Raw genomic sequence first — 25,931 nt, 5'->3', positions numbered from 1 at the left:
AGCTTGAACCCTGAACGGATGGGGCAAGTATGGACACAACATTCAAGCTGGATTCAGCTCTAAATTTGGATTGTGATTAAATAGTTGTGACAGCATAGGTTTCTGACACAGAATGAATGTGGTCTAATGAACTTATTTTTTTTTTTTTGCCTTTGAGCAATTCACTATGCTGTTGAATATTAATCCTCTCAAAAAAAATGTTTGAAGAAATTTTCTTTTTAGTTATGAAATCTGAAATGAGAAAAATTGCTCCCCCTCCCCACCCCCCCCCCAAATTTTTTTTTCACATGTCCCTTACCCTTATTCCAAAACTAGTCTCAATTCAAATTTCTAATGGAGTTGAATTTTCTGTAAATGTTTGAATGTTCCAAAACAAATGTCCAAATTAAAGGTAATCCCTCAAAGAGTTGCTATGGTTGCTATAACAACACTTACCTGTTCCTGCATCTGAACCCGCTGTAGCTGCGGTAACAGCACTCCTCTGTACACTAACATTATCCTGGTTGATATGACTACTTTCACTGTCACTCTCAGATTTTGCCAGCAAATCCAAATCCATGTCACTTTCAGCAGCACCTAAAAGGGATGTCAGGAAAAAAAAATTAAATAATATATTTCTAAATCGCAAAATGAGAATCGACCAGACCAAAGACAATGCAGAAAACAGCTGAAGGCAACCAATAGGTCAACACAGCAAGAAAATCTTCAGCACCCAGGTGGGGTGCTTTAGCTAGACCCTAAAAATTGGCATGTTTAATTACCCTTTTATGCAAATTTGTCCGCCATTACTTAAAATCACAAATTTCCTGCAAAATATAATATACTGATTCAAAACATTTGATATTGTAATTAAAAAGTAATGCTAAAAGATTTTTTCAGTTATTGTGTAACTAACTTCTGTTGAAAATCATGCCAATATAAAACCAGATGCTCCGCAGGGCGCAGCTTTATACGACCGCAGAGGTTGAACTCTCAACGGTTGAGGCACCACATTCAGATTCAGCTCTAAATTTGGATTTTCTTTTTATTTATGAATCTGAAATAAGAAAATTGAACACCCCCCCCCCCCCCCCCCCCCCACAATTATTCAATTTTTGATGAAATCAAACAAACTTTAATTTTGGACCCCGATTTGGACCAACTTGAAAAACTGGGCCAATAATAGAAAATCTAAGTACATGTTTAGATTCAGGATATCAAAGAACCCCAAGGATTCAATTTTTGTTAAAATCAAAATAAGGTTAATTTTGGACCCTTTGGACCTTAATGTAGACCAATTTGAAAACCGGACCAAAAATTAAGAATCTACACACACAGTTACATTCGGCATATCAAAGAACCCCAATTATTCGATTTTTGATGAAATCAAACAAAGTTTAATTTTTGACCCTTTGGGCCCCTTTTTTCCTAAACTGTTGGGACCAAAACTCCCACAATCAATCCAAACCTTCCTTTTATGGTCATAAACCTTGTGTTTAAATTTCATTGATTTCTATTAACTTATACTAAAGTTATGGTGCAAAAAACAAGAATAATGCTTAGGCCTAAAAAAAAATAATGTTGTGTTTCCGATCACCCCCTTGAAATTTTGAAGGGACGGTAGGTAGGGATTTTTTTTTTTTTTTTTTTTTTTTAGAATATTAATTTATAAAACTCAATTTCCAGTTACCAGACAAAAGTTTGGGATTTAATAGAAAGAGATTGATTACCCACTTTAAAAATCTCCCTGAGATAATTTTTAGTTTACCCCTTTTAAAATCCCCCTGAAATAACTTTTAGTTTACCCCCTTTTAAAATACCCCTGAAAAAAACTTAAGTCCAAACCTTAAAAAAAATTTGGGCAGCACTTCCCCTAGGAAATTAGCTTTTTAAACCCAATTCCCCCATTTCAGGACCATGCAAAAGTTTGGGATTGTCAGAGAAAGAAATTGAGAAGATGTGGGGCAGATTCATTTATAGGAACATGAACCAAACATCATCCCAAACCTACAGATAGACAAATATATTATATACACTGTACTTGGCAGGACACTTTCTTTTGGCAAAGCATCTGGTTTTTCATCAGAATGTCTAAAGCGTTGATTGGCTGACCAGTTTCAGATGGATTAATATCAGGTTCATTTTGAAGAAGGGTCTGGCATGAAAATTTGATAAATTTAATTCCAAAAGATTGCATTGTTCAAACAGTTGTGTAATTGTCATCAATCTCGGTCCAGTCATTTTTGCCGGTGGCCGAGCACAAAATTTGTGTTGTGTATTTTTTTTCATCGATGTTAGACATTGGATGAATTTCATTGCTAATGTCAAAAAAGGTGTTACTTTCTGTAAAATTTAGAAATATTTTTTTCTCCACGAAATGGTCACACTTTCTGCGTTAAACATTGAATAGGACGCGTTGTGTTGCCATGTTCAAACACTGACAAATGAAAATAACTACTGCGCATGCTCCCGCATATATAATTAGCCAAGACGATTCCACTTTCCAGTACATTCTAAAAATGAGCCTCGAGTTTAAAATTAGCGTTGTTTTCTTTTGGGGCGATAAAAAGATCGAGGGACTTAGAATTTTTTATTTTCTTTCAGAAAAAACGGTCGGTAGGTATACAAATTATTTTTTTTCCCACATCAGCTTTAAAAACTTTTGAGTCGGGGGGTCTGAAGGACGGTCGGTCGGGTGACCGGAAACACAACATTTTTTTTTTAGGCCTTATTTGGGCCCTTTTTGGCCCCTAATTCCTAGACTGTTGGGACCAAAACTCCCAAAATCGATCCTAACCTTCGTTTTGTGGTCATAAACCTTGTGTTATTTAATTTCATTGATTTCTATTTACTTATACTAAAGTTATTGTGCGAAAAACCAAGAATAATGCTTATTTGGACCCTTTTTAGCCCCTAATTTCCTATACTGTTGGGACCAAAACTCCCAAAATCAATCCCAACCTTCCTTTTATAGTCATAAACCTTGTGTTAAAATTTCATAGATTTCTATTTACTTATACATGTTATACTAAAGTTGTAGTGCGAAAACCAAATGTCTTCTGACGACAACGACGACACAGACGACGACGCCTACGTGATACTAATATACGACCAAAAAATTTTCTATTTTTGCGGTCGTATAAAAATTATCAGAATTGGTAAATAGAAATAGCAAATAATGCCTCCCCCCCCTCTTTCTGTATGTAGAATCAATTTTAAACAAGAATAACAATTTTCCTTAATAGAAAATTTAAATCCCACTGATGTCCCGATGATTAAAATCTATTTTTAGCTTTTATTATTTGGATCAGTTATTTTCCATGTCATTTAAATATTTACTGATAACACTGTGTATCATCGCCACCGGAAATTGGGTACTAACGAAGCGGAGATAAATAGAAAAAAAAGTAAACAAGTTAGGAATTCAGTCAATTTAAAGCATTTCCACTCATTTGATGAGGGTGCCGCTTAAGAAATGATTTTCTGATATATAATTATTTAAATTATTAGGCAGATAAGTACAAAATTGATACAAGATTTTGTGTAATACTCCAAAACTTGCCACTTAGTACCGGAAAATTTCGAGGTCGATCGTCCTCTATCCCCCCATTCTCAAGATATTGAACTGTTTTTCATTATTTTTCCAGACACGTTTTTAGATTATTATAGTGTGGCATCATATCTACTGAAATTTGTTGTCAAAAAGATGTATTTTAAAGAATATAGACCATGAAAAATAAAGTCTAGTGTACGGCAACTTGCTCGTGTTGACAAATTTACTGTATGGCAACTTGTTTTTAACTGTATGGCAACTTGCTAATTTTAGAATAGTTATTTACCGTCCTTTCAAAGAAAATATTGTATTAAAAGTTCAAATATCTAAGGGGTGGGGGAGGGGGGGTTCCCTTTTAAATTAAACTGTTTTTGTCTTTTTCAAGGTTTTAATTTGTTTAAAACTGTTATTTGACTGATAAATTTAAAAACCCTTAACTGCTCGATCCACTGTCTGTAATCTGTTTTGTTAAAATTTGCAATGTTGTTAACTGTTTATTTGAAATTGAGATTCCAGTTATCTGTTACTTAATACTTAAGTGTTCACTGTTTTTTTTACATTATTTTCTCTGTTAACTAATCTTAACTGTAATTTACAAGAATCACATGCAAATTTGGTGTCCATTCCTTTTTTTACGTTGCTTCCGCAAAGTAAAAAATCTTTGAGTATGGTAAATCCTTAATAAAATTGAGAATGGAAATGAGAATGTCGAAGAAACAGAAGCCCGATATGACCAAATAGAAGAAACTACCCAACGCAATGAGAAGATTATTCACTAGGATGGGTGTCAATTCACAGATAGGAAAAAACTTAGAATTGACACTCATAATTTTTAAACACCCTCTTTCCCTTCCTTCCTAATAAATAAGGCTTACTATTTGAGTTATGCATGTGTATATTTATGGAAAGAGAATCGTCCATAGATTTGATTTCCAATAGTAATAATTGTGAAATATAATTTTTTTTTGTGTAACCATGGCAACAATCAGCATTTATTTGGCACCAAATATTGCAAGATAGGGTTGAACATGTCACAAAGATCTCAAAAATTTGGTCCAAAGGAAAATGTCAATCAATAAGAGTGAAACCTTTCCTGAAACCATAGACATATATCTATCAAAAGGTAAAAAAAAATATATGCATTTCTGCGTTTTTTTCCATAAAATTGAATTGAAAAGATCGAGCGTCAAATCTTTGTTGAAAAACAATACAATTTTTTTTAAATCTATGGCGGTACGGATAGGAACGTATGGACGTTCAAACTGTAAAATGGCTTCTAAAACATGTTAAAAACAATCTAAATGTTCATATAAACCCACTAGGAAGGCTATATTATTATTCAACTATCTAAAAATCAATTCAATTGTACAAAAACTTTCATATTTAGAAAATTCACCATGGCTATAATGCGAAACTAAACTTGTAACTGTGTATTGATACACCCGAAGCTGTCTCCTAAGTGATCATGATCAATCATTTAACTACAAAAAGCAGGCGCGGATCCAGCCATTTAAAAAAAGGGGGGTTCCCAACCCAGAGTTAAAATGGGGGGGGGGGGGGTTCCAACTATATGCTCCCATTCAAATGCATTGATCGGCCAAAAAAAAGGGGGGGGGTTCCAACCCCCGGAACCCTATCTCCTCTGGGTCCGCCACTGAAAAGGGGGTAGAAGTTCAATGTTTGTTTCTTGAAACATATAAATGAACCAAAATTTAAAAAATGAAATAAATACAAGACTATATAAAAATGTAGCAAAGGTTACAGACTCAAGGGTCATGCAGGTGCAACAAATGAGGCAGTGTTAAACATGTTTAGAGATATCTCGTACCCCTCTTTATACGTCTAACCAATGTAGTTATATCTGCCTTCTATTTGTTATATATCAAAAATGTTAAAAGGAAAGGCCACTTCTTATCCAGCTAAAACCCTGGTCAGTCCTATGATGAAAATAATTCAGAAGTATGTGGAATGTTTGATAAGTTATATTGACCCTGAGTACCTGGACGGAATCGTGAAATATATAAAGTACCTTTACATTTTGCAATTCGTAAAATAACTGAACCGTGTGGCCTGGTAGAAGAGACCGAACAATGATGACTTGGTTCTCAAATTGATGTCAAATTTGCTAGTCTAAGACTTCAGAAATGTAAAGATGGACCAAGGCTTTTTTATATCAGCTCAGAGTTCTTAATTGGGACTTGGAGATGAAAGAGCGCTTCAACTTGTGACACCTTACATGTTACTTTCTGATTTATACACTGGTTTTGATGATTTAAAATAAAAATGAGTAAACCTTCGTAATTCCTTTTAATAAAATCATGTAAGCAATGAGTCGTATGAATACCCTGACTGAGATGTAACCATAATTTAAAAGAGCTACCGCCATAAAAAAAAATAATGTTCACGCCCTATAGTATTCACTCATTCTAACTGTTTGTTACACTTTCCTACGTCATGACGATAACCCAAGTTTACTACGACTGATTGACATAAAACATTTACTCAACAATATACATAACCAGAAGAAGCCTCCCTTTTGCTGTTTGAAGCATTTTCGATTATTCATGACATAGTCCTTTTTCTTGGAGTCGATCACTCCGTCTGCTTTTCCATCCGTTCAATTGTCTGTCCATGTGTCAATAAAAAAAATATGGTACTTGCCACAGGCACTTGTCTCAGAAAAAAAATTTCCTATATACCTTAATATAGGAAATTTTTTTTCTGAGACAAGTGCCTGTGGTACTTGCGTGTGATGGATAGTTATCTTATTTGCTATCATACCTCATCTCCACTGTTTTTATCTAAAAAAAAAAAAAAGAAGCTAGCACCAACAAAAGAGGAATGGACGGTTTATTTTATTGAACTTATACAATTCAACCTAACAACAAATAAGAAAACAGTCGTTAGTAGTATAACGATATATAAATGTATTTAGGATAATATGGTTGAAAAAAACCTTTTTGTACAAAATCGAAAAGCGGTACGCAACGAGACCTTCTGAACCACGACACTGAATTAACGGCATATATTTAATAATATTTGATAAGTAAGACATTTTGTATATTTGTAAGCCTGTAAAGCTTTGATATCAACAAAATATCGTCACTTGATATTATTTAAACAGTGATTAATTTACTCTTAAAATTATAATATATTGCAAGACGCCGTACAGACAAAAGTTGTTATTTTGCAATTCGCCGTACAACGTTCTGCAATTCGCCGTACAACAAACAAACAATGTTTTTGTTCATATTCTTTAAAAAACATGTTTTTGACAACAAATTTCAGTAAATATGATGCCACACTATAATAATCTAAAAACGTGTCTGGAAAAATAATGAAAAACAGTTCAATATCTTGAGAATGGGGCGACAGAGGTCGATCGACCTCGAAATTTTCCGGTACTAAGTGGCAAGTTTTGGAGTATTACACACAATCTTGTATTAATTTTGTACTTATCTGCCTAATAATTTAAAGAATTATATATCAGAAAATCATTTCTTAAGCGGCACCCTCATCCAATGAGTGGAAATGCTCTAAATTGAATGAATTCTTAACTTGTTTACTTTTTTTTTCTATTTCTCTCCGCTTCATTAGTACCCAATTTCCGGTGGCGATGATACACAGTGGATAAGTTAACTTGAATCAAGGATAGGCGTGTCCTAAATAACTTCCTTGTTGGTTGACATTGAACAAACGGTGAAAGAGAACTAAACTTTTGTCATAACAAAATCAACAGGTATCTGGTTAAATTAATAGTTATTTTATTTAATGACTAGCTATAGGTATAAAATACAGGGTAATGTGTATGTAACCTATGTGCATACATTGTAAAAAATATGTCTTTTTGTTAAAAGGAGTAGGTTCAGTAAGGTTCTAAAATGTCCCCCTTTTTAAGCGTAAATTTCAAGTTAGGATTTATTGAGCAATATCACAATAAATTAAAGCTAATACAAATAAGCCATTTTGTTGAAAATTTACGTTTCTGTGTTTTATAATGATGTACTAATATTGATTTTCCACAAAAAAATAAATGAAAATGGCAAAATTTCCATAGATTATTGGACAGGAAACATAGAGGGCATAAATGGACAACAAAGATCTTTTAAAATAATGTGTGTAAGGATATTTCATGTCTTTTTTTAAGATTTAGTTTGTCGACGATCATTGACAAAAATAGTTCTATTTAACTTTCTTACACGTCTCCAAGTCAACTTAAAACATTTTTTTGTCTTGTAACATTAAACTTTATAATCAGGGCCAAATATTGCCCTTACCGTACTAACTCCTTTATAATCTACAATGTAATCTATCATTTTTACCTGTGTGATTGAGAATTATATATTCAAATTAATTTTGTTGTATGTAATTAACAAGAAAGCACAGCTAGTGGCCAATACAACAGGGTGAATCAATGCAAGATAAACAAATAAAATATACAGCAACAAACGACAAACATTGAATCATTCAACAAGTCCCGGTCCCTAGTCAGGAGCCTGTAATTAAGTGACTGGAGTTTGTTGTACATTAGGCCAAATAAAAAAGTATGTGTGGTTCCAGTTACATCTGAAAAGAAGTTAGGGTAGGTAGGTAGGGATTTTTTATTTTATTTTATGTTTTTTTTTACATCGAGTCTATGGGAGCAACATTCTGACTTTAACAGTGCTTAATGAAAAATGACCAAAAAAATCTTTAGGGTAGGCTATTTTGAAGCTGAAAAAGTAGGGACGGTAGGGTTACTGGAACCACACATATATTTTTATTTGGCCTTATATTTGCTTTCGTTCATTTTTTGTCCATAAATCAGTTTGTTAAGTTTTCTCCTTTGAATTTTTTTACATTGGTCATTTCTGGCCAAATATCATTATCCATTCACCATTAACTATTTGGACGTCGACAAGAATGCAAAATAATTTCTATCTTGGAAATTTTCAGGTCATGGCATCCAGTAAACCTATTCCATGTGGACCTTGTATAGAAGGAAAAGTTACCACTAAAGCTGACATCTGGTGTTACAACTGTGATGAAGGATTGTGTTCAACATGTTCTGGTCATCACAAAAGATATAGATTGTCACGTGATCATACGACTGTTGATATTAAAAGTTATAACCCTTCTGTCCGAGCTATCAAAACAGAATGTGACAAACATGGTCAACAGCTCAACTTATATTGCCCGAGTCATTTAATGCCTTGCTGTGATGAATGTATTTCCAATAGTCATTCAAAGTGTATGGGAATAAAAAGTTTAGCTAGCATTGTGGAAATAACCAAGATTGAAAAAAAGAAAAAATCAGTAGAGAAAGATGTCAATTCCATCTTACATATCTTAGATAAAATTGTAAATAACAAATCACAAAACATTAAAAGAGGAGAACAAGAACATAAAAGCATTAAGGAATTCATTGTAAAAATACGCAATGAAATAGATGAACATTTAACCCACCTAGAGAAGAAGATCTACCAAGAAGCAGATACCATCTTGAATCAGGAAAAATCAAAAGCCACAGATTTAATAGCTGAAATTGAAGGAAAACAGAAAAACTTAAAGAAAATGCAAGACCAACTACATACAGTCATACCCCATGCCTCAAAACTCAAATCATTTCTAGTTGTACATCAGATTGAACAACAAGTACATCAATGCCAACGGTACATAGATGATCTGGACAAAGACGACAGGGCAAAAGAATTTAACATCAAAATGGAGAAAAACAATGAAACTGAAAAGATAATAAAAAAGTTAGGATCCTTAGGAGAATTAACTGTTGTGAAATCAGATATGGATTTGAATACAGAAACAAGTGTGAGAAGGGAAGCACAAGTAGAATCACAAGAACAATCAAACATAAACAACATGACCATGAACATTGAGAGAAATATAAAGATCAACATGGAGATGAATATAAATGACATGATTTGTCTGATGGATGGTAGACTTATAATAGTGGATTTGTATGACAAAGTTAACCTACTTACTCCTGATGGCAAACTACTGAAACATTTACCTATACCTGGTGGAGCCTTCAGTGTTACACAGATCAATGAGGACACTATTGCCGTAACTTATCCCTGGGAGAAAGCCATTAAGTTCTTCAATATGGAGAATGAAACAGTAACCAAAGTTATCACATTAGACACAGATTGCTGGGGATTATCATCATCAGATGATTCTCTTGTTGTTGGTTTGAATGGTGATGAAATCCGTATTATAGACTTAGAAGGAAATACACTAAAGTCCATACAAGTTAAGTGTAAATCAAACCTAAATTACTTTGTTTACTGTAATGACAGAGTAATCTATAGTGACTATTATGGTAAAGCAGTATACTGTGTTGATGGATCAGGTAAACAGATCTGGCAATATAAACAGGATTTATCAGGACCAGAAGGACTTTGTACAGATACTAATGGTAACATTATTGTAGCAGATAAAGATTCTCATAGAATAATAGTTATATCAAAAGATGGAAAGGAGAGTAAAGTACTGCTTAGTGATGGACTGGAGTATCCTACATTTATTTGTTTGAAACATTGTGAATCTTCAGGTTTTATATGTGATCGCTCCAACAAAAACTTGACAAAGTTCAATTTCTCATCTAAATGAAATATACACTGGGAGTCCAATGATTTTACCTGACTTTGATAAATGTACTACAACTAACAACTTGTTATTTCTTTTTATTTAAAATCATTATATACAGAATCAGTAAACTTATTTGTTTGTTCAATTTTTACATAAATTAGGCCCTGGTTTTCTAGTTTGAATTGTTTTACATTGTCATTTAGGGGCCTTTTATAGCTGACTATGAGGTATGGGCTTTTCTCATTATTGAAGGTCGTACGGTGACCTATAGTTGTTAATTTCTGTGTTATTTTGGTCTCTTGTTGAGATTTGTCTTATTGGCAATCATCTAATTTTTTATATAAGTTGAGTCTGTTATCAGTTATTTTGGAATATATCCTGTGTTAGATCTCTCCATCATGTTTATAATTTTAAACATCTATACTTCTAAAATATTGATATCCAATTTGACAGCTGTCACGATGTTAAAACAGAGATTCAAAGGATACAATGTTAAATAAGAATAATGTAGGACAGATTAAAAACAACACCACTCTGGTCCTATTGTTTTCCACATTTGACCCCTGGTTGGAAAATTGACCCAAGTTCAAATTTTATGGAGTTCAATTTTCTATATGTCACCAATAGTTTACATGGTATTTGTCACATGAAGTTTTCAGTTGTAGTTAGAAAACCAGGATGGATTCAAATATAAATAGTTTGAAAGCATAGAAAACTGTACCTTACAATTGCATTCATGACTGAATCAGATGACAATACATATACATTGACAAAAAATCTGGGCTAAAACACCCTAGTACTTTTCTGATCCTCAAGGTTTAAACAAGTTTGCACACCCTGAAATGTCTTATTAAAGTTAGGAGATGTGATATGATTTCCAATGAGATAATTATCAATCAAAGTTGCATGCTTTTTCTTGAACCATAATCAAGTACTAATTAGGGGGTGAAGGTCAAGTGAACCCTGCCATACAGACATACCTTACAAACATTTCATTCATCAAATGTAGTTGACCTACTGATTAATGTACCTGGAAACATAAGAAAACCAAAAAAATAACGATTGAACATTGAAAATGAGATCAAGGTCATAAGTTCTCTGCCAGACAGACATGTATAACTCTTAATAGTCTATATATCAAATATAGTTCAACCAATTGTCTAATCTACCTGATACATTGAAACCAGATGCTTCGCAGGGTCAGCTTTAAACGACCGCAGAGGTTGAACCCTGAACAGTTGGGACAAGTATGGACACAACATTCAAGCTGGATTCAGCTCTAAATTTGGATTGTGATTAAATAGTTGACACAGCATAGGTTTCTGACCCAGAATGAATGTGGTCTAATGAACTTAAAATTTTTTTTTTGCCTTTGAGCAATTCACTATGCTGTTTAATATTATTTCCCTAAAAAAATATTTGAAGAAATTTTCTTTTTATTTATGAAATCTGAAATGAGAAAAAAATGAACCTCCCCCACCCAATTTTTTTTTCACATGTCCCTTACCCTTATTCCAAAACTAGTCTCAATTCAAATTTCTAATGGAGTTTGCAATAATAACTACTCATTTAAATACAGCATAAAATATTAAAATGTAAAAAAAGTGCTTGTTATCAATGAATTGTAAAGATTGTTGTAATTTATCAGTTGGTAGTAAAAGTGAATATACATTGTATATTGTATAAAACAATGATTTAAGTTGATTCAACTACTATTCTGGACAAAAAAGATAACTCCAATTGAAAATTTCTTGCTATTGCGCAATATTGTGCAATTAGATATTTCTTGCTATTGCGCAATACTGTGCAATTGAAAATACTTGCTATTGCACAATACTGTGCAATTGAAGATTTCTTGCTATTGCGCAATACTGTGCAATTGAAAATTTCTTGCTATTGCACAATACTGTGCAATTGAAGATTTCTTGCTATTGCTGAATACTGTGCAATTGAAAATTTCTTGATATTGCACAATACTTAATATAATAATATTGGATTCTGATTTGAACCAACTTGAAAACTGGGCCCATAATCAAAAATCTAAGTACATGTTTCGATTCAGCATATCAAAGAAGCCCAAGAATTCAATTTTTGTGAAAAATCAAACTTAGTTTAATTTTGGACCCTTTGGATTTTAATGTAGACCAATTTAAAAACGGGACCAAAAATTAAGAATCTACATACACAGTTAGATTTGGCATATCAGAGAACCCCAATTATTCAATTTTTGATGAAATGAAACAAAGTTTAATTTTGGACCCCGATTTGGACCAACTTGAAAACTGGGCAAATAATCAAAAATCTAAGTACATTTTTAGATTCAACATATCAAAGAACCCGAAGGACCCTTTGGACCTTAATGTAGATCTAGACCAATTTGAAAACGGGACCAAAAATTAGGAATCTACATATACAGTTAGATTTGGCATATCAAAGAACCCCAATTATTCAATTTTTGATGAAATCAAACAAAGTTTAATTTTGGACCCCTTATTCCTAAACTGTTGGGACCAAAACTCCCAAAATCAATCCCAACCTTCCTTTTATGGTCACAATAACTTAAGTATAAGTTAATAGAAATCTATGAAATTTTAACACAAGGTTTATGACCACAAAAGGAAGGTTTGGATTGATTTGGGGAGTTTTGGTCCCAACGAATTGGTGACCAAAAGGGACAAAAATGAAACTTCGTTTGATTTCATAAAAAAATGAATTATTGCGGTTCTTTGATATGCCAAATCTAACTGTGTATTCAGATTCTTAAGTTTTATACGACCGCAAAAGTTGAAATTTTTTTGGTCGTATATTGGTATCACGTTGGCGTCGTCGTCTGCGTCGTCTTCCGAAGACATTTGGTTTTCGCACTATAACTTTAGTATAAGTCAATAGAAATCTATGACATTTTAACACAAGGTTTATGACCACAAAAGGAAGGTTGGGATTGATTTTGGGAGTTTTGGTCCCAACAGTTTAGGAATTAGGGGCCATGAAGGGCCCATGTAAGCATTTTCTTGGTTTTCGCACTATAACTTTAGTTTAAGTATATAGAAATCTATGAAATTTTGACACAAGGATTATGACCACAAAAGGAAGGTTGGGATTGATTTTGGGAGTTTTGGTTCCAACAGTTTAGGAAATCTTTATAAACATTGTTATTCAATGACAACTAAGCTTATAATGTGTACACTGAAGATTTCAACCATATTCAATTATTTTTAGATTGTTCTTTGCTGATCATTTGTGCTATTTAGAGTTTCTCTATGGGAGATAACTCTTATAATGGTCAATTAAAGATTTCATAATGTTGATCTAGTTGTAAATCCTATCTTGCTTATAATAATAGTAATTCAGAGTTTTCTGCTATTCATTACAGCTTCGGAAAAACACAAAAATTGTCTTTCATATTTGCTGTAAAAAAATAGTGTTCTCAACTCCTCCTACATTATTGGCTAGGTTTACAATTTGGTGTGTTTTTTTAAACAAGACTGATCACTCTGAACTGTCTCAACTGCTGATCACTTTGCTTATCGTGGTTGAACTTTTGTTGAAAGTGTAATTTAAAGGTTTCACTACTAGTATCATTTAAACTTAACATTATCAGTGATCCATGTAAATGAGGTCAAGGTATGAGAAACCCTACCAGACACCTTATAATCATACCATACATCAATTATAGTCAGTATATTGTTTTCCATGTACATGTACAATAAGAAAAACGGGCATAATATAGAAACTTAACTTTGACAAATGAACAATATAAAATGGGGTCAGGGTAATATGAACCATGCCAGACAACACAGACTTCACTTACACGTAACAATCATTCCATACACCAAATAGAGTTGAAATATTACTTGTCTGAGAAACAGATATACATGTAACTTTGAAAAATGAACAAAGACCAATCAACCATAAAAATAAGGTCAAACTCTACCAAACAGACATGTACACCTTACAATAATTACATACACCCAATACAGTTGACCTTTTGCTGATAATATATGAGATGGGGACTTGACCATTCAAACTTAACCTTGAAAGTGGATTCATAAAATGAGTTGGAGGTGAGATAAATGCTGTCTGACAGACATGTAGACCTTGCAAGGATCCCATATACCAAATATTATTATAATATTACTCACAGGGTAATCATGACAATATCCCTATGATTTTGTTTCAAGCAGTCATTTTACGTTTGGTCCCAGTATAGTTTCAGAGATTTTTATAATTAGCATCAAGGAATAGTGGTGGTTATAGCTCATTTAAACCTCTAAACCTTATGAGCTAAAAAGTGGTGAAAAAGCATGAAACTTCAAGTTCTTTGCAATGTCTCTGAAGTATATAGACCGCATGCCAAAACATCAGCAAACATATTAACTCATATGAAAGAATCCTTCCCTTTCAGACCAAATGTTTTGTCATGATGTACTACATGTACCTGTTATTGGATACATTTTTGTAATTACAGTTTAATATGAAAAATCAAAATAAAATAAAACTACATAATATTGCAATTTATTTTTGAAAAAGAAAATAGATAAAGCCAAAAAAGCAGCACTCTAAAGTCAATTTCCTATACAAGTATAAAATACAACAACAGCCTGGTTGCTCCTTTATATTCCTGTCCTTAAAACATCAAACAAGGACATTTGATTCAACAACAATTATAAAATTATTAACATATTTATATTATAAAATAAAGCTGCAATTTTTTATGCATTCTTATCAAAGGAGACAAGAAAGTAAAATATTAAGTTAGAGTTATCTCTCCTTGTATAGCAGAGATCCTACAATTTTTCCCAGTTCTTACATGCCCATCTTTTATCAAATTTGGATGAAAGTACCATGTAAAAATAAATAAAAGTGACATTTTTATATCTTTAATGGGTAGTGATGGAAAGAATTACTTATAGACAGACAATCAATTTAACTTCAAATTATCAATGATTATCAATAAAAGTCTGGAAAGGAGGGTCCATCATTTTTTCATTGATCAGTCTTTTAATTATTTTCTTCTTTCTCTATCAATTTTGCCCATTATTCTCTATTCTTTATATATAATTTAAAATTTTATATTTATAAAGTATCCCAAAATTTTCTGTTCTTCATTTTTTAAGTCTAGTTTTTCTCTATTCTTTTTAACAGATCTTATTATTTTACTTGTATATATATATATATATATATATTGAACAATCTGAACCAACATTACTTTAATAGTGCTCTCAAGTAAAAAAAAATTGGATTCAAAATTGTACATTACTTTTTTGTCTAATTAGTTAGCTCAGCGATAATTTAAGCATTTCAAACGGATCTGCCTTTGAATATATTAACATTGTAAGTTTTTGACAATTTTTAGCATTGGAAATAAGATGTTGTTTGATTGCCAATGAGACAAATCTCTACCAGATACCATATACATGTATTAGCATGGTCTTATCAAAGAAAAGTAACATTGCTAATTTTAAATTCCAATTGGAAGAGAAGTTTCCCTCTTTTTATTTATCAAAGGGAGATAATTCCTGATTCATAAGTTTAATTTTCCAACACCACATGTTTTGATACATTGAACAACATTTTCTCAATTAAAATATTTAAGTTCTTGTGCTGTTCTTCTACATAAAAAAACTGATCAACATTTCTTTACATCACAATGTCCAATTATCACAAAACAGTTTGAGTAACTATGGAAATATGTATTGACAAAATTACAGTTACTATGCTTATTTATGTACATTAAAACAACAATAACTGTTATGACCTGCATGTAAAAAAATTCTAAACAACAAAGAAAGAAGTATTTTTTTCTTTAAAGTTTAAAGTATAGTGTTTATAAATTGTTATTCATATTTTCCTCTTTGAAATCTCAAAAATTGTCTTATACCAAGTTTAAAGATAGCAGCAAGTCACCAGAATCTGCAAAATTTACCACAGACAATTGGTTTTTTAACAGTGCAGATGTTTTCAAATTATATAAAATCTATTGGGAATCACCTTTAGGTTCTTCCAACTTTTCCATGCTTATTTGAAGAATCAATAAAACCAAACAATCAATAGCTGTTGTACAAAGAAATTAAATTCTCTGTAAAATTGTAAAGTTTCAAATCTTATAAAAAATTGCAGTGATAAATAACAGTTACTTCACAATATGTCCAACAAAATTTACATATATATCCCATTTTAACAACAAAAATGTTTATTAAAATTTACCATTGTATTCTGTTTTAACAATCAACATGATCAATACATTAAGCCAACAATATATATATATATGTAATTTAAAGTCAACAAGTAGCATATAAAATCTGTGACCTATTAAATAATTGTTTTTTAAGTAGGTCCATGTACAGTAGCTGTGGAACTGTAGCTTTAAGGTCCTTATGATTTTTTTGAAAATTTGCAGACCATATGTTATGGTTTGTTTAGGGTCCTCAGATGTCAAAAGATATCACATCTACAGAACATACAAAGTGATTTAGTTTAAAATTCAATGTTGCCCATTTTTTAAAAGCACATGTAGTAATAATAAATAATGCAATGACCCTATCTACTATCCCCACTCTTTCTTTCCTTTTTTTTGGGGGGGGGGGGGGGGGGGGGGGAGAGACGGTCCCTTGAAAAACTTTTTTCAACTTTCATAAAAAAAAATCTTGTTCAAAAAAATGCATTTACTGCAGAAAAAAACTTGGGTTTGTCTTATAAAAGTTAAGAGTCAAAGCAATTTATTTGTATAAAAACAAAATTCCTCGATAAAAGATGACTGTTCAATGCATAAAGCTTCAATCAGAGTTTCCCCAATTTTAATTAATTTGTATATTCAAATTAAACATATAACCTGTAGATGTACTACACAATGTTTTCATGATTTTGTTCTTTGGAAAACTTCAATGTTAAAGGAAAACCCATTTGAGAGTCTCTTGTAAAAAAATTACAGCTTGAAGTAATTGTCTAAGGTGGTACCCAACACTACAGGGAGATAACTCTGTAAAATCAGCTAAATATTTTAATCATGTTCATTAATTAAGGAAAGATTAATATAAGCTTCTAAATGATCTAAATTAGTCATGTTAGTGTTTGTCAAACTGCTCTATATCCAATGAAAAGTGATTGGTTCAAGTTTTTTGAAAATCTTATATTTTTTTCAAACGGTCAAAGTAAATATTTTGTCAAATTTTTATGAAAATTAAACGAGCCAAATTAATTTAGTCAAGGTGTTGGGTACCACCTTTAAATAATTCGACCATGATATTTTGTGCAGATACTTGCTTAATATTTAAGAACATATGTTGACCTTTTGACCTAGGCTATTATTCGATTCCTTAACAATTCAATTAAGAGGGTAAAAAAATGACAATATATGTATAAATAATTTCATTCAAAAGTTCTGTACAAATATTGAATTAACCAAATTAAACTAGATTAGTATTACACATGTACTAGACATACATGTAATACCTCTGATTAAATTACATACAGGATCATATACTAGAACAAAAGTACATGATAAATATACAAATATATCATTTTGAATAAAACAGCGAACATATACAATATAAATCAATGTTTTTGTATTTAAATGCTTTTGGCTGATTTAGCTTAAAATGCTACATTTTCAACTGTCAATGTCTGGCTAACGATGCCACATTTTTAACTGTCCATTTGTGGTTAAAGATGTCACGCTTTTAACTGTCCATATCTGGTTCAAGATGCCATACTAGATGTGCAGTGAATTCTAAACGGTTGCCAAGTTTTTTCATACATTTTCTGCATGTGAATGGGTCGGTGTCGTCAGCAGAGTGGAGCGAGTTGTGTAACAAACACATGGTATAATCCTCAAACCAAATACAACAATGCTCGCATTTACTTAATTTCTTCTCCTTCTCTTTAGAGATTGTTTCTTGGACAGGAGACACAGTTTGGCCTGGTCCAAGGCTGGCTGTTCCAACTATGTAAGGAGAAAAGTTTTTGGCTTCTAGATTACTATTGATGTTGTCTGTTTTTGAAGCCATGGTGGCACTCCGTATCATAGGATTCTGCATTTGTCTCAGCCGAGGAGTCGGTATTTTCATGGCTATTTTGTTTCTCATTGCAGCTTTATAACTAGCAGGACCGAAAAGTTTCATTTTAATACCTTTGTTTTCCGCTGGAGGCCCTGTTAACAAATTCTGAACTGCATTTTCACCAAGATTCCCTGTTTTTGAGTCATCTTGGTCCTCATCATACTCATCCTCATCCTCCTCCTCTTGATTTTCTCCTGCGATATCATCAACGTAAGATGAATTAGTATCGTCTGCCTTGTATGAGTAATCCATACTGTATTCCGGACTTTCTGGTTCCTTTTTAATATGAGATGGGAGTATAAACATGTTCATTCCATCTGACAAGGTATCTGCCTGGTAATTCTCTTCCTGCATCTCCTGTGGCGGAGGAGATCGGGCATATTTTATGGGATAGCTGTATGTGGCCACTTGGGGCTTCTCCAACTGCGCTCCTTGTTTTGGAAGAGCTACTGCCAACCTGAAAAAATAAAAGAAACATGACATAATGTAATGAAAAGTATTATCAATGTTGTCTTTCAATGTCTTAAAATTTTAAGCTATTTTTGTATTAAAACCATCATACATTTTGTACTTTTTCTTTTAATATGTCAGTAGGTTGCTGTATCACTTTCGTATAATATAAAATTATTTTGTTTTCAATGTTCATGATGTTAGAAAAAAAAAATAATTTGGAGGTAAATACTGGTCCAACAGATTTAAGCCATATTCCATTAAAAAAAATATTGTGTCATAAATATATTAGACAGTATTATCTATTATTAACCTGTGTGTTTCATCCGACACTGAGAATCCATCCATTTTATTAGTGTAGCCATTGTTTCCACCTTGGGCTGCATTCACTACTTTGAGTAAGTCATCCGGTGCAGGTTGTGGACCAAGACTGAATTTAGCCAAACCAATCATGGGTGTAGTTTGGTCACCATTCTCTCCCGGTTCTTGTTTAATAACCATTCCACCTTCTACAGCGGGCCCTTCATTTTTCCCGTAGATCGAGATGTGTAGATTTTTATGAGCATGAAGTTTGGTTATTTCGTCAAATGCTTCACCGCATCTGTGACATGTATAGACAGTAGACACACCATGTGACTGTTGAAGATGAGAATGCAGAGTTTGTCTACGGAGAAACTTCTGACTACAAAGACGACACTGGTTTCTCTGCTTCTGTGGCATGTGAACTTTTAAATGTTGTTTGACATGATCAGAGCGTGTGAAACGTCTACCACAAATGTTACAAGCATACGGACGTTCACCACTATGAACACGCACATGGCGCTGAAGTTTTGATGGAGTTGAGTAGGTCTTTGAACAAACATAACAGGAGTGACATTGGTTTGATTTTCCACGTGCATGTGAAGCAATGTGTTCCTGCATTTCATCGGGAGAATCGAACTGCCTCGCACAATATCGACACATGTATTTTGTGACGACTTTGACAGAGTACTTGCTAGAATTTGGCCCTGTTTTAGTTCTCTGCTCAGTTTGTATACTTATTCCATCTAAATTATCTTCATCCTCATCCATTTTCTCAATTTTAATTCCGTGACTATTTGGGTCTACCCCAATCTCATCTTCATCTAGAGGTTCCTGTTTAATTTTAGGCTGGTTATTTCTGACAGTACTAGTACTTTTTACAGTGGACATAGCATTTTTTGCCAACATTCGAGTAATTTCACTTTCGACGGCCGATTTAATGTAATCGTCTGAGTTATCCATCTTGTATACTAGTTAAGTGATCGACTCCAGCATATAATGGTTACTTCATACCATGACAATTGTTATCTAAAACGAAAAAAAAATATTGATTATTTACTTGTACAGTGTAGTTTAGGTGAAACAAAAAGATGTGAGAATTTTTTCATCCTAGCCCCCCTCCCTAAAATTCAAATAGATGTAATGATACCACCCTTAATAATGTATATATTATTAACATATGAACATAAGGAGGAGGGGTATGATTGCCAATTAGACAACCAGTTCCCATGCCCCAGCATTCAAATTATAGGAAACCATAAAAAGCCATAAACAATTGATAAAAAAGACACCATATAAACATGATAAATGATATAGTTGGTTATAAAAGGACCTGACATGTAAAATATAAAACCAGAGGCAAATTAAGGAAAGGGGGCAGGGGGATTTGGCCCTCCTTTCCAAGGAAAAATTTGGTTGATTATATACATTTTTTGTAGGGAATCACTGGAGCATGACTGGAGTGGGCCCCCCTCTTAGGCAGTCAGTGGGCCCCCACTTATAAAACTTTCTGGATCTGCCACTGAAAACAATTCAATTGAGAAAACTCACAGCCTAATTTATAACATACATATATACCAAGGATTTGTAAAGTCTTACTATACAAATTCTTGTATGTACCAATAAAACGACAAAAAAACAAATAAAACAGACAAGAACAAATGACAAGTTACATGTATAATGAAGGGGGTCTCATGAGGGTCCAATCCCAGATCCCGCTTACTGTTTTGTCAGATTCCCGTATCCCGCTTACACTATGTACTTAAGAAATTCTCATTTTTTTGTCATTTCCCAGGTCCTGCTAAAACCTCATTTCCTGTTTTCACAACAAAATAATTTGACTTTCACAAGTCACGCTTACAAAAAATTGGCAATCCTGCTTCATGCTTAGACCCCAACGAGACCCACAATGGACTACAGACTCCTGTCTTAGGACAGGAACATAAAGAATGGGTCAATTATGTATGAACCCCAGGGGTGGCTCCACCTATTTTTAGAAGGGGGTTCTAAACCTAGTAGAAAGGGTGAATTCCAACCATGTCTCCATTCAAATGCATTGATTGTAAAAAAAAAATTAAAATGCATAAAAATTCTAAATAATTTCATTTGTTTTGTTTTAAGTTTATCCAGCACAGTCATGACAGAAGCTATACATTATACGTATATATTTTTTTGTTTTTATTTTATACTTTTAGTGGTTTGACTTATATAAACAAATTATGTACATGTATGTATTTCATTTTAAACATGACTTTTTTTCTGTCTTTAACTTTTATTTTAAATTGATATCATTTTGACAAACATCTTTTAAATTACAATTTGAATATAAAATTATTGGTATATTATTTATTATTACAGAAAAAAAAATTACCCTTTCTATAAGGCCAATTAAAATTAATTGATAGATTTTCATCCCCGCCCGCCTCTCTGAAATCGTCCCGCCCCGAATTTTTTTATTTTATAAAATTTACGATTTCCGGATTTCGTTCATTCCCGTTACCAGTAACCGTTAAAATTTCGTTTCATCCTCAAAGCTACCTGTTTCAAATTTCGGTTTTGTACCTCAAGTTAATCTAACAAAAATGATTAAGTCGACCTTTCCGCTGCTCTATGATGACAGCATCATCTTCCGAGAGTACAGATTGATAACGAGAATGACATGAAATATTGGTGTTAAGGTAGATCATAAGTAAATCTTTTTTGAGACAGAATTTTCTCATACTTAGCCAGAATGAAGATTTTTATATGCTCTTTTCAAAAATATAATAAGAAGTAGGGGTCACCGTGCTATTTTTCAAGCTATGAGTCGTTGAAAATTGCCTAAATTTGGTTAGATTGTTAATGGAAAAACACAATTGTGTGCATAAAAAATAATCTATGAGATAGAATTTTGAAATAAATTGTGAAAAGATAGGTTTTGTAATATGTTTTAAGAAAATAAAAAGAAAAAATGGTGTCACCGAACTTGTTTTCTTGCTACAAGTAAAAAGAAAAAAATTCCCTATCTGTCCAGTATAATTTTTTTACTAAAAGAGTTATCTTCCCTTAAATGGCTCATTTGAAAAAAATGATTCAAAAAGCAAAATAAAATGATATTTGTTTAATTATTTTGAATTATACAATAAATTGCCAAGTTTTCTTTATATTATTAAACAGTCTAACCATCAAATTGCAAATCTGTCTCAAAATTTGCAGATTTAGGCAAATAACTAGACCGATTTTTTACTGTGATTGTTCAATCCAAGATGGCGGTATACCATGAATCTACCTTAAGAGAAACACGCTGTTTCCAAGACTGCAAATCGCGGTATGTCACAAATTTCTGTGATTAGCTAAATTGCGGATTTTTTATTTATGCAATGTCTTTGTCTCAGGAAATTTAAACTGTAAATGATACACAAAGCGCAAGATTCGTGGAAACCATTGATACAGAAAACATGACTGGATTATAGATATTGAAATACAAGCACGAACTTGTCAGATTTATGACCGTTTATTGAAATTAAAAAGTCGACTAACATATGCATTTTATTTATGCAAGCCCTTTGATTTTACCCATGGCTGTTTTTTTATGTTGACAAACAGCAAATGTCCCAGTACACCCAAAAAGAGTCATTAAACAACAACTTTTTTTTATTATTAAGTTCATGTTTTACATGATAATTATATTGTCATCTTGCATATAAAGTACCAACCCTATTATTTTCAACACTCTCTGAGTTTTCATTTTATTCTGTACTCATAATAATTGTGTTGCATACCAATGCATTTGCTTCATTTTATGGGAATACAAACCATTGTTTAGAAACCCAAATACATTTGGTGTAGGTAGTCTAACTGAAGAGAGTATTTCTCACACGTTTTTGTTATTAAGTTTTTAAAGTCGTAATTAGATATATTTATTTAAGGATTTGAAAAATTATGTAAGATTCCTCATACTTGTGTATATAAAAAAGAAGATGTGGTATGATTGCCAATGAGACAACTATCCACAAAAGACCAAAATGACACAGACATTAACAAATATAGGTCACTGTACAGCCTTAACAATACATGATATAAGCTTATTATCATGATTATTACACTTGCATATATGAAGAACTCGTCACAAAACATGCAAAAGGGTTTCATATGAAATAAAATTTAAAAAATAAAATCCTCCCACCCGCCCCATTTTTTTCAAAAATTTGGATGAAAATCTACTAATTAATTTTAGTTGGCCTAATAAGTTATACTAAAATGGTATTAAGACATTTTAAAATAATTCTAAAAAAATTTCCAAGATTGATCTAATAAAAACTGTTTTTGTTTACAGGAATATATTTTGTTTGTTATTTTCAGGTGGGATATCAAACAGTTATATTAGTCAATATGTCAGTCCTGTAGCCATGAATTTTCAAGGGGGGTATTTGGACTCACAAACTCGACTTTAACAGTCACAATTCGAATGGAACGTTGACTTAAACAGTGCTTATTTGTTCCCAACCCCCTGGCTAGCGGTATGCATGTACCACCTTAAACTATGGCACTTTAAAATATCAATTAAAAATAGATTATAGAAATCTATTTAAAAGCCATAACTGGGTAATTTCCTATTATGAGAAAAAATCAGAGGAGCCTTTAATATCAGAGACATGTGTATGTATGTCTCTGTTAATATGAAATGTATGATACATGTATATTTCAAACTGTAGAAAATGTGGAAAATACATTTAAACCCAAATATGCAATTCCTATATATGTTAATTTTTAACTTTCATTAAGACCACAAAACAAATGGCAGTGTTACATAATCAAACAATAAAAATATTGTAAATTATTACTTTAATTAGAATTGAATAACAAATAATTGCGTCTATTTTTATCTAACCACGTGTAGTATTTACCTTTGTCCTTAAATCTGATTCGCTGCGCCACCTATCGTAGGTCACGGTACTAATTTATTCCTATAATACCCACTGCCCTTAACGAGGTCACAGACCGTACACAAAAGGAAATTTCCAAAAATTAGGGAAATTAAAACAATATACGATTATTTTATTACTTCAGCTTACATTTAATTTTTAAATCTGCACAGGCATTGCGTTAAATATGGTTTTCAAGATCAAAAATAGGTATTGAACCCTTGTTTTCCTTATCGAACATTAATGGCTGACAAGGGGCGAGACGACCCTCTTTGTCGGAGCATATTTTACCTTAATTACACATACAATCTTATTCATAACTACTTAATAAATATATAAATCAAATATCTGAATTGTTAAGTAGCGGAATACGCATGTGTGCTTACCAGAGAAGCGAATTTAACTTGACTCCCATGTAATTTCTGAGATCCTTTATTATCACCATTCCTCGCCGACAAGTGCCCTGGGAAGTGTTTCTAAATAAAGAACAAGTGCTCCAGTTGGGATTAGCAGGGCAAGGGAGACAAACGCTTCTGACTTAAATGATGGAAAGAGGGATAGGGGGCTATTATTTATAAATCCTTAATTTGTGAAATATGGGATACGGATTTTATATCTGACAGTCTATAATATTTATCTGACCCCTTTTAATCTCTTGCTGATCAACATAGTAATTAAAAGTTGACAATGACATTCAACGTAATTCTATTTATTTCAAAACATAACATTGTAATAAAAGTAAACAAAGTCATAAATTTGTAGACTAATGTCATGTTTTAGTCAGTAAATGTGTGCACTATTTATACATTCGTCAGATTTTATTAATAATTATAAAGGTAAGCCGAGTTAAGGCCCTTCTTATATTTTTAAATTAAATATTTTCTTATTTTGATTAAAATATCATGGTATCAAGGATTTGTAAAGTGTTACTATACAAATCCTTGATGGTGTGCACATTTTAATTTACAGAGCCCTATGTATATAGCTTTTCTTAGATATATCATTTCCTAAATATAATATCATTCTATTTTTATAAGCAACTTAAACAAACATGCACGAAAAATATGCCATTTCAACATTTTGTATATCATGTATATCTATAATTATTTTTTTTATTTATTTTTTTGGGGGGAGGGGGGTATTTAGTGGGTCCAAATGTGTGTATGAATTATTTAAGGGTGCAGCCATTAAACCTCACTGAAGGGGTTATGGGATGTTTTTAGTCTGAGTAAATTTTTGATTATAACTGGTTGTTCCCTAAATGTACTCCTATTTTTGTGTTTGAATATTTCTGACGATAATAAGAGCAAAGCGCTCAGTCTGAAGCACGAATTCATTTTTATTAATATTCTTTAACTTCAAATAATGCCTGAAGATAAAGTAGAACAATAATGCTTCGGTCGATGGAAATATACGAAACCGACCCGGCTACACATTTTCTTTATTCTGAGTATTTTTTGGCCTGTGGCTTGTTATTTGGGTTTTTTTTGTGTTTTTTTTTTGTAGGGAAGGGGGCATTTTTTATTTCTTTGGATAAACTGTTTGTGTCTTAAATGTCCTAAAGACAAAAGAAGTTGTTTAAGAAGTCTGTGTTAAAGCCATGAATAAATTATCAATGAAATGGAACAATATTGTTTGCCCCCCCTTTCCAAAACCCGTCATGAATTGTTTAAGATTGACAATTTGCCATCTCCCTTTGAGGAAAAATGCGTAACATTTTTGTTTCCTTTCAATTTCGGATAAAACTTTTAGGTCCTTTGACATGTTTAAGGTTTAGCTATTCTACGCATTCGGTCCTTATACATCCTTGGTTTCAAATATTCGGCTTTGAGAGTTCCTGACGAAGGCAAATCTAGAAAAGCGCTTCGAACGCATGAAATTTATAACGTATTGTTTTTAATTTTTATAGTACTGAATCGAAATCTCTGCCGCGGTCGACTACCAGTACCAAGGGTATCATCCGCTCAGGATATTCAGTACTTCAGTACTGGCTCGATTTATAACAGACCAATTTTGAAATAATAAAGTTTAAACTCCCTCAGGCAAAGTTGGCCTTAGAAGGATTTTGGCTATTTGTTTATGTTCTTTTTGGTTTAGGGCTCT

General features: G+C 32.5%; 2 protein-coding genes across 2 annotated transcripts; one reads left to right on the top strand and one right to left on the bottom strand.

Moving 5' to 3' along the window:
• The first annotated feature begins 7,161 nt into the window (after positions 1-7,161).
• LOC139497929 (uncharacterized) lies at positions 7,162-10,249 on the top strand. Its single transcript, XM_071286173.1, has 2 exons — positions 7,162-7,271; positions 8,468-10,249. Exon 2 carries the CDS (start codon positions 8,471-8,473, stop codon positions 10,136-10,138), a length of 1,668 nt encoding a protein of 555 aa, XP_071142274.1. The 5' UTR covers positions 7,162-7,271; positions 8,468-8,470; the 3' UTR covers positions 10,139-10,249.
• Positions 10,250-14,610: 4,361 nt separating this feature from the next.
• LOC139497928 (uncharacterized) lies at positions 14,611-24,350 on the bottom strand. Its single transcript, XM_071286172.1, has 3 exons — positions 24,215-24,350; positions 18,938-19,953; positions 14,611-18,631 (listed from the first exon to the last, which is right to left on the bottom strand). The coding sequence occupies exons 2-3, from the start codon at positions 19,885-19,887 to the stop codon at positions 17,797-17,799; spliced, it is 1,785 nt and encodes a 594-aa protein (XP_071142273.1). The 5' UTR covers positions 19,888-19,953; positions 24,215-24,350; the 3' UTR covers positions 14,611-17,796.
• Between the last annotated feature and the right edge of the window lie 1,581 nt (positions 24,351-25,931).

Source organism: Mytilus edulis, chromosome 12 (genome assembly GCF_963676685.1).
Source record: "Mytilus edulis chromosome 12, xbMytEdul2.2, whole genome shotgun sequence".
Taxonomy (NCBI): domain Eukaryota; kingdom Metazoa; phylum Mollusca; class Bivalvia; order Mytilida; family Mytilidae; genus Mytilus; species Mytilus edulis.
The sequence above is the reverse complement of the archived record's forward strand: the minus strand, read 5'-3'. Positions and strand labels throughout refer to the sequence as shown.

What these genes read in the sequence shown, in the direction of transcription:
- LOC139497928 (XM_071286172.1), bottom strand. Translation starts at nt 19,887, where the DNA reads ATGGATAACTCAGACGATTACATTAAATCGGCCGTCGAAAGTGAAATT. An exon ending in GTGTCGGATGAAACACACAG is followed by an intron (nt 18,632 to 18,937) that starts GTTAATAATAGA and finishes TTATTTTTTCAG; the next exon opens with GTTGGCAGTAGCTCTTCCAA.
- LOC139497929 (XM_071286173.1), top strand. Translation starts at nt 8,471, where the DNA reads ATGGCATCCAGTAAACCTATTCCATGTGGACCTTGTATAGAAGGAAAA.